This window comes from Penaeus chinensis, chromosome 3 (assembly GCF_019202785.1).
Source record: "Penaeus chinensis breed Huanghai No. 1 chromosome 3, ASM1920278v2, whole genome shotgun sequence".
NCBI lineage: Eukaryota > Metazoa > Arthropoda > Malacostraca > Decapoda > Penaeidae > Penaeus > Penaeus chinensis.
In genome coordinates, this window is record NC_061821.1 from 14,030,771 (window position 1) to 14,040,770 (window position 10,000).

At 33.0% G+C, this 10,000-nt stretch overlaps 2 protein-coding genes across 2 annotated transcripts in view; one reads left to right on the forward strand and one right to left on the reverse strand.

The window, feature by feature from the left end:
• Window positions 1–4,684, reverse strand: part of LOC125045015 (nuclear pore membrane glycoprotein 210-like) — a 39,296-nt gene extending 34,612 nt beyond the window's left edge. Inside the window, exons 1-5 of the mRNA XM_047642045.1 lie at window positions 4,507–4,684; window positions 2,225–2,355; window positions 1,488–1,619; window positions 1,088–1,184; window positions 600–750 (exon numbers count right to left, since the gene is read on the reverse strand). Coding sequence (XP_047498001.1) covers window positions 600–750; window positions 1,088–1,184; window positions 1,488–1,619; window positions 2,225–2,355; window positions 4,507–4,682 — 687 coding nt within the window. The 5' untranslated portion in view covers window positions 4,683–4,684. The remainder of the gene's footprint in view (window positions 1–599; window positions 751–1,087; window positions 1,185–1,487; window positions 1,620–2,224; window positions 2,356–4,506) is intronic.
• Window positions 4,685–9,813: 5,129 nt separating this feature from the next.
• Window positions 9,814–10,000, forward strand: part of LOC125041710 — a 12,056-nt gene continuing 11,869 nt past the window's right edge. The window contains exon 1 of the mRNA XM_047636941.1: window positions 9,814–10,000. This exon is cut by the window's right edge and continues 257 nt beyond it. The gene's annotated coding sequence lies outside the window, so the exon portion shown is untranslated.

Genomic DNA, 10,000 nt, shown 5'->3' on the forward strand with positions numbered 1-10,000 from the left:
AGAGAGAGAGAGAGAGACACAGAGAGAGAGAGAGACACAGAGAGAGAGAGAGAGAGACAGAGAGAGAGAGAGACACACAGAGAGAGAGAGAGACACAGAGAGAGAGAGAGACACAGAGAGAGAGAGAGACACAGAGAGAGAGAGAGACACAGAGAGAGAGAGACACAGAGAGAGAGAGAGACACAGAGAGAGAGAGAGACACAGAGAGAGAGAGAGACACAGAGAGAGAGAGAGACACAGAGAGAGAGAGAGACACAGAGAGAGTATACATATATACATAATTATAAATATATATATATATATATATATATATATAAATATATATATATATATATATATATATATATATAATATATATATATATATATACATGTATATCCAAATATGTTTATACATACATACATACATACATATATAAATATATGTATATATAACAAAAAAATTAATCCACCCTTCCATAAACACACATATACATACACTACCTATATGCAAACTAACCATACACTCAAACCAACTTTCTAACATGCACAAGCATAAAGATATACAAAAAATAAACATTTTGATCTACACTTCACATTCACTGATCTTTCAATACAAACCTTGTATGCAGGATGGGCTACCCTCACAGACACTCGGGCTGAACCAGTCTGTTTTCCTTCAATCAAAATCATGTTTCCTCGTCGACCATTTGCCTCTAGAGGCTCAATGGCTGTTGGAACCTTGTACGGGGATTCCTCATACGTCAAGAACCTGTAAAAATTCACTTCACATGCTTATAATCCTTTGGATTATATAACAGACATCAAATATCAACAGTGGAATAACAAGAATTATCATTAAATTATCATCAATTGTCAGGGTGAAAAATAAGATACAAACAAAATAACTACCACAAAAATAAATCAATCAATCAATCAATCAAATATGATACTCAGTCAATGAAAGATCCATCAGAATCAGCCCAAAGAAACATGAAATATTTAATTTTCAAGTTAAATTCCAACATTAAAAAAATTCAAAAATTCAAAAAATCAATCTCAATGATTATTTGGCAAATCATATCAAAGTGAGAATTCTTTATACTAACCTGAGAATGGTATGAGCAGCCACAACACTCTCTCTGTTTGTGATAGTCTGAAGTTCCCAAATAAATTCAATACCTTCCAAAGTAGAGAATTCATTTCCTAAAAAAAATAACAATAAAATAAAATCATAAATAATTGTGAATTTTTTTTTCCAACCAAAGGAAATAGAAATTCTTACTTCTTTGTGCCAATAATATTCATTTCTACATGCGATAGCAACAAAACTTATTTCTAGTATAACACTCCCAATTCACATTTGACACCAAATATTTATAAACTCCGCATTTTAAATTTAAAAATTGGCTTGATATAATGCAACTCTCACACTAAAAAGAAGAGAAAGAAGAAGAAAGACAAAAAAATAAAATAAAGAATAAAAAATAAAGAATAAAAAATACCCACCTTGGTCATCGTACGCACGCACCACAAACTCTTCTGGTGCTTCTTCTACATAAAGTTCCCTGGTGGTGGTAACAATCACAAGGTGATGGATAGTATCAACAAGAACATCACATCGAAGAAGACCACCACTCACTGAAAGGGTAGTAAAATTCCATCAGTATATAATCTATTTCATTAAGAATCCTGGAATGATAAATGCGTCTCCAGCTCTGGTCTTCAAATCTCAGTCATCCTAAATTACCTAATTTCATTTGAGAGCACTCCTGAAGAGAACACAAGAATGGTAAAACCAATAAAAAGAATAGATAATAAAAACTGCTTATAATCATAACAAAACGAAGAAGAATGCAGCTTCTGCCATCTGTTTCAATTCACCCTGATCTCTTTATGTAAGATATCTCCTATACCAACTCCTAAAATACATAAATACAACATCCCTTGGTTTGACCTGTGAACAAATTTGGTGCCCTCAAGGAGGCCAACCAACGCCAAAATCTAATCACCTATTCACAGGATCCCAACCAAAACCTAAACTTTTTCTATCATAATTTGCCACAAATTTCCCCACTACACACAAACCTGCTTATAAGCATCCTGGTCACAAAGTTACCAATAAATTAGTAAGTAAACTAGACTTAGAGCAAAAACCTCCATTCAGCAAAAGTATGAAAGATATATAATCTAACATCATAGTTTACTTACTACACAAGCAATTTCCACAAAAATAACACACTTACCAGGGTCCTGTGCCAGGATGATAGCTGTCTGTCGGGAAGGGGATCGGCAAATGGCTGATACATGGACTTGATTTGCACAGCCGTCTTTTAGATCTTCATCTAGTGAGACCACACCATCTCTTGAACATGACCTGAGAATAAATATTTTATTGATAAAGAGATTTTAAACTGCAAAAATATTTACAAGTGCTAATGGCCTAACAAATCAATCTACAAAGTGTCTCCAAATAATAATGATATCATGCCATCTACAACAGACGGATTAAGTGAAAATGAGAAAATATAGAGATATAAAGGTCCAAAAGTAACATAAAATAACACCATAAAATATAATCTGTAAAGCCCACAACCAATAATCAGTCTGTTTATCTGTGCTTGAGACTCTGGGAATAGCCCTTGCAACCCTCTTGAGGATGATACTGTCTCCTACCCCCACCCTGAACACAATCCCCCTAACTTAGTGTAAGTCCTGAATCCCTGTGATCGACCATACACTCCAATCTTCTATAAATGGAGGATTCTTTGTATTCCAGGGCAGGAGTTGGGGGGTGGCAGACACCCTAGAAGGGTCACAGGGGGTGCATTAGATTACTTAGTGCCTACTTCAATATTATTTGATTATTTAGAATATTTAGTGAACTACTTTGATATTATTCAAAGTGAACACTGAGACCAAAGAATCTGGCCTTGCCATCTGATAGACCATAACATTCAAAGACTCTGTTTATAACATTTCCTTTATGAATTAATAACACAGGTAGTAGAGAGGATGTAAAACACAGAATGTGCAAGTGCTCCACAATACGTAATTTTCCAATATTAAGAGGTAATTAGGCAATATTGAGAAAGGAACAAAGTAATCATACAGAACTTGTGCTGATGACACAAGCAAACAAAATCCAAGCTAATAAGAATTGAATGTAGCTGTGACATGACGACGGACACTACCAACCAGTCTCTTAGAGCCAATTAGAACTGTGATGAAAAATCAAATGACATCAGAAGCTAGACCCAAGTTGAAATTCAAGTAAGTTCCATCATGTTTAAGGTGTGTATAAGGAAAACTGTTTTACTCTGTTATGCAAAATATCTTGGCAAATATGAAAAAAAAGCAACAGATTATGGTCACAATGCTCTCTAACTGGGGCAAGCAGTATCCTGACTTGTGGCCATGCTAGATTTATTGGTCAAGGCAAGAAATTACTGGTATGAGATCCAGATATCTGCCCAGGCTCTTTCCTGCCAGGAGGGGGGGTGGGAGGGGGTTATAGCCCAAACTGTAATGAGTTATATGAATGTGTATCAGAATGGTTAAATTACTTAAAGGTTTACTTATATCATTCACTTTTACCTTACAATCTCCAAAATTTACAATGGCCTCCACAGCTATTAGAGTAATGTTCTTTGTTTGTTTGTGATGGGAATGAGCAAAATTTGTTCAACATATGATCAAAGCTACCAGAAATCGTTGGTAAGTATTATATCCAAATAAACTATTTCTTTCATAGGCTAATGTTACCAACAGAGATAGAGGGAAACAGACACTGCCATTTTATAGAGCCTAAAAAATAGAGTCATCAGCAACATAGGTACACCTGCACCCCCTCATATTTACTGAGAAATGACAAAAATATCTGGTGCATATCACTACTCAGAGACTAAGTCCACAACACCCTCACACAGCCAGAGTTCTTAACGTATGGTTATGGTAACTTGGCAGTAAGTGCTAATAAAGGGGGGGATGCCCTCCTGTCTAGGGTATAAATAGAAGGTAGGAATGATTGGGTTTGGATTTTGGGTTCACATAATACCGTGGTTTTGGGACTTCATCTCTGGAAGGGGAATGGCTCTCAGTAACAAATACCCTCTTACATTCTACCCTGCAATTTACCATGTAACCTTCATGTCTTACCCTACTATTGGAGCTAGGGTGGTGTGATTTTTGCGTGCCAACTTAAAAATATTTGTACAAAAAGTCTTACTTAAGTTGGGTTAGAGTTTAGGATGCTGTAATATTAATGCAAAAAATCTAAGGAATAGTTTGATACTCCTGACCTACAAGCGCATTTCAAATGAAAAAAAAAAAATAAAATAAATAAAACTCACTACAGTAGGCTCGTATTCGTCACCGCTATTCACAAAGGCACCGCATTTTTATCAAGTGACCAGTTTTTCCCAGTGACTTCAGGATGAAAACAAAATCTTAAATATAAGACCAAAAATTACGTCGAAATTCAAATAAAGACGAAAACATGACACGAGATTGGGTTTGAAAATCTCACCATCTATAACAGCCTCCTTCATACACCTTCAGCGTGAAGTTTGATGGTATTTCATGGTTGTACGGCAAGAGGACCCGAGGAGCATTCAGTCTGGAAGCCTGCAGTGCAACAATGCAACACAGTAAGACACATAATTGCAATATTTTTCGGTCCGACATCAACACTTCCCCCGCCATGCTCTTGCAGTTAGGGCGTTTAGTCTCCAGATTGCGCTCTCGTGGATTTTTTCTTTGCGTCTCTATTTAATTTATTTTGTTACCAGAGGGCTTTTATGATATCCGATAGATATGACAACATATTATTTATCAAGGATTTCAAAAGGTTGATAGATGTAGTAAGTATACCGGTGCGTCTTTATTTTAGGCAAGTAGGTATGCGGTAGTAGAATTAACCAAATAAACAATATTAACGATTCTAAAAAAAAAATCTTATATAATTATATAATATATATAATTAAGTTTATGTCCCTTATATTCCTAGACTAATTAGGCGAAATCTTTTATAAATCCGCCACAAATTCGGCAATGTTTCCTCGTTCAGACAAACCGGTTTTTCCAACAACAAATGTACACCCTTTATTTTAATGAAACTGACTTCTCATCTATCATCTTCGAGTCTTATTACTTTCCCGTTTCTACTCAGTATCAAGATAACGATCATGATATATCAGAAATGTGACGCAATCCTCCAAACGTTCCATTCCATTAGGGAACGAATCATTGACTCTTCAAGTAAACAGCACCCGGTATCACATTTCCCGCCAAGGAATTCGAACAAATCATTCAAAAACCGGCAATAAATAAACATGAAAAGTAAAATGTTTTCTTTTTATACGGTTTATATTGATATTATTAACTTTATTAGTATTTTAGGCACACTATCTTTGAATCGTGATAGATATGATAAGAATGTTACATTTCTTTTACCTTTTTTTGCATGATTCGTATGCATCTAAGCAGGCAAGAATGTCTGATGTGAGATTAAAGCACCATGCTAAAAAATATATTTCATCAACTGCGTAGGAACGTATGACATCAAAGCTGAATTTACAAAGAAAGTATGCAAAACTAATGCTACGACAACAATTTCCCTGAACTCTAATAATAAAAGAACAGATTAAAATAATAATAATAATAATAATAATAATAATAATAATAATAATAATAATAATAATAATAATAATAATAAAGCATATGTGATAGGAATAAAAATATATCAAAATACCATTTTTTCCCAGGTTCACTTCACCCCTTTTCGTTTTAAATTCCTAAATCCTTTACTATGAATCTTTAACATTTGTATTACTTCGTTTCTGTATTTTATGTCTGAGTCATATATATCCCCGTGTGCACAGTAATGGTGAAGTGTAAGCTGGTATACCGGTTTGAGGTTCAGGGTCATGGTGGATAAACTAGAAACTGGCCTGGCGTAAATAAATATATGAATAATTTTAGTACTACACGTATCTATAATATGGATAATCCTATTGCTAGCAACAATAGATGAAAGTGAAAATCAGTAACAGTTATATTGATAAGGTTGTAAGAATAATAATCATAAAAGTATTAATAATGATGGTGATAGTGGGGATAACAATAACGTTAATAAACATTATAAGGAACAGTAATAATGATTATATAATTACAACAATCATACTGATGATGATACTAACACTTTTGGCGGTAGGACTGAGGAAGTAAATTTTTAAGAATCAAAATGCGTTAAGAACAAACATGACAAGATTAATGTTTATAGAGATACTATCATCACTTATGATAAAGATAATGATGATAAGACTGATGGTGATTATTACAACTATGCTAAAAAGTTGACATTTGCACTACTACTGAGGATAATGATAATATCAGCGGTATTGATAATGTGTCGAAGTGATGAAATTAGTTATGTCAGCGATGGCAATAATGAGGATACTAATATTGATGATAATGCTCACGACGATAATAGTAATAATACTATTGATAATTATAATATTGATTACAACAATGATAATAATAATTACGGTGGCAATGATAAAATCAATAATAATATATTGATAACAGGAGTAATTACATTACAAAAATAATGATAATAGTAATAACAATAATAATGAAAATAAATATAATAATGATAATTATAATAACAATAATAGTAATAGTGTCATGTTAATAATAATATTGGTGATAATAATAATAATAATAACAATGATAATAACAATAACAATAATCATAATGATAATAATATTAGTGATACGAAAATAATTATGAAAATAACTAAGGTATCTTTACACAGGTAGACCCACTCCACCCTGATGAAAATCCTAGTTGGCACCTTCCGAGATAAGACCCACCTCATTACTTTTATCCATAAATATATATATATTTTTTTAAATAATTTTTACCACTGTTGTTACTGAACTATCTCAAAATGAAATGCACTAAACTAACGTTCAGCATAAAATAACTCACAAATTGTTGGGGTTAAAAAAAGGACGGATCTAATGATGTCACTACGGTATCCAATGGTACTGCACCGTGTGATATCAGATATAGCTAGATACATAATTATTTGTATGATTTACCCGATGTTGTTATGTTTACCAGATGTAAAACTAAAATTTCCCTCTTTTACTTAGCATAAGTAAGAGTTTCTTTCTACTAACAGCCATCAGAATACTCTTGAGCAAAAGTCAATTTCATTTTAGGGTTCAATAGGCTAATTGAAAGTGGACCTACCTGGCTATATGTACCTTGAAAATAGCAATAACAATAGTACTTATAATAATGATGATAATGATAATAGAAATGATAATGATAAAAAGAATTATAATAATACAGATAATAATAGTAATAAAGATAATAATAATATCATTATTATTCACATCAATTATCATTATTATTATAGTAATGAAAATAATAATGATAATAAAAGAATGAAAATAATAATGATAATAATAGGAAAGAAAACCCTAAGGATAACAAAATTAATAACAATAATGATGCTCATAATAATTATATTGAGAACCATGATGATAACAATAATGATGATAATAATAATGATAATAACAATAATAACGATAATGATTATAACAATATTGATAATTATATTAATATTAATAATAATGATAATGACAGCGATAACAATAAAGATGATAACAAAGATGACTGTAATACTAATGATATTACAAATAATAATGATAATCATGATAATAATAATAACGATGATAATAATAATAGTAACAGTAATAATAATAATTATAATAATAATAATAATAATAGCAATAAAAGTGATGATGATGATAATAATAATAACAATGATAATGATAGTAATAATAATAGTAATAACAGTAGTAATAGTAGCAACAAATTATGATAATAATAATAATAATGATAATGATGATGATAATAATAACGATTATGATAACGATACTGATAACAATAACAATGATAATAGCAATGAAAATTATTAAAATAGTAGTAATATTATTGATGATGATAATATTAATAATAATAATAATAATGATAGAAATTCCACAGAACAAAAATATAAAATGTCGCAATAAAAAAAGGGAGGTACTCCTTTCTCCCTATTTCTGCTACCTTTCGCCCTCCCTTTCCCTCGGACCCCCAAATCTCCCTTATATACACCCCTCCTCCCCCCCACTTTAAGCCCTACATCTCCTGTCTAATAGTTAGTAACGTGGGGTTGTTTGCGCGCAGCGGCAGTTTCTCCTGTTTGCGCCCGGCTCGTTTAGTAGTTAGCGGGCAACATTAGGCACCCCAAAGCATATATTTTGATACCATTACAAATAGTAGAGGCTTCCCTTCACTGTAGGTGCCGTTGCCTGAACGTTTCACCATACGAAAGGTTCCGCTTTATTGGAGAAAAACAAACTCCGTCCGATGAAACGATGCCACATCAGCCATGGCACATCATGCCATCGGCATCCAATGGAATGTCTAAAGTTATTTGGAAAATATGCAAAATTACACGAATAATGAGACTGATCATGTTGCAAATGGTAGTGCTAATGATGATAAATCATATGATAACGTAATTATAATGCTTGCAATGATAATAATAATTATAAAAAATAACAATGGTTATAATGGTAATGATTAAAAATTATAATAATAGTAACAATGGTAATGGTAATAATGAACAATAACAATAATAGAAAATATTGATGATAATAAAAATAATGATAATGATTATAATAGTATTAACAATAACAGATAATACTGATAGTAATAAGGATAATAATGATAACAATAATAACACCATTGCAACAATGATTAAAAGAAGGAAGGTAAAAATACATATAAAATATGTTATTTCAACTTGTAATACCATTAATATTCACAGCATTAATAAAATATATATTTGTTGTTGTCAGTACTATTCATTATTATTTCTCATGTCTATATTATTACTGCTTCTGTTCCACCGTTTTAATATCATCATTAGCAGCCTTAAAATTACCATTAAAATAACTATCACCGTCACTTTGCAGTATTTTTTTTCACTGCCAACAGCTTCATTATAATCCTTCATCGCAATCAAGGGTCAGCGAGCATGACTTGAAACCGCTCTTATTTTGCAAAGATAACAAAATAGGAAACCATTTGGATTTTTTTTTCTTGGAAGTGATTTGACTTTCAGATGAATGACCATGTGTTTCGGAAACGGGATTCTTAGTAAAGATAATGAAATCAAGGCTTTATCCTTTTTTTTTTTTTTACTAAAGGAAATTTTCGAAAGGCCGGACTTTCTGTCCCAACTTTTATGGAGCAATGCTACGGCAATGTTAGTAACATGCGTCAAAGGCTGTCCCTTACATTCATCAATAATATATAATGAAAAAATAGTCCCCCTTGCAATATCTCCAAGGATTTTTCAAAGCATACTCTTAATCAAGGTTTCACACCTCAGGTACACATGAATGAATGTTCAGACTCACTCTTATCAGCCGATAGGTGCATGCGAGTACAATATTCATTCATGATTTAAGAACACTTATGCAATATACTATTAAGTTACTTGCTATTATCTCTTATCCTGACAGAAATACAACCTCGATTAAACGAATTCACTGAATTTACCAATATACCTGTATACACTATCTTCATCTGGGCGTTTCCTTAGGCAAGACTCTCGACATCGTTTGAAATTCTGATAAGGTGTCGTAACTTTCGTGGCATATGTTGTCTCAAGCTCGATAAAAGAACCACAGGAAGTTCGACACAGAGGAAGCGACGGCGATATCGCCCGCTGGAGCTGTGACTCAGAAACTCAGACCTTCCCTCCGTTCAGCGGCAGAGTCTCCCGCGGAAGGATGTGTAGAGGAGGGCAGACCGGACGCTGTACCTCAAGTTCTTGTGGTTATGAAGGCGCTCACAGGACATGACGAACGCGGCGGCGTATCCCTCACGTCAGTCGATGTCCAGGCTTGAGTGTCTCTCATTGGTACTGCGAGTGCGTTCGGTGTTTCAGTGAC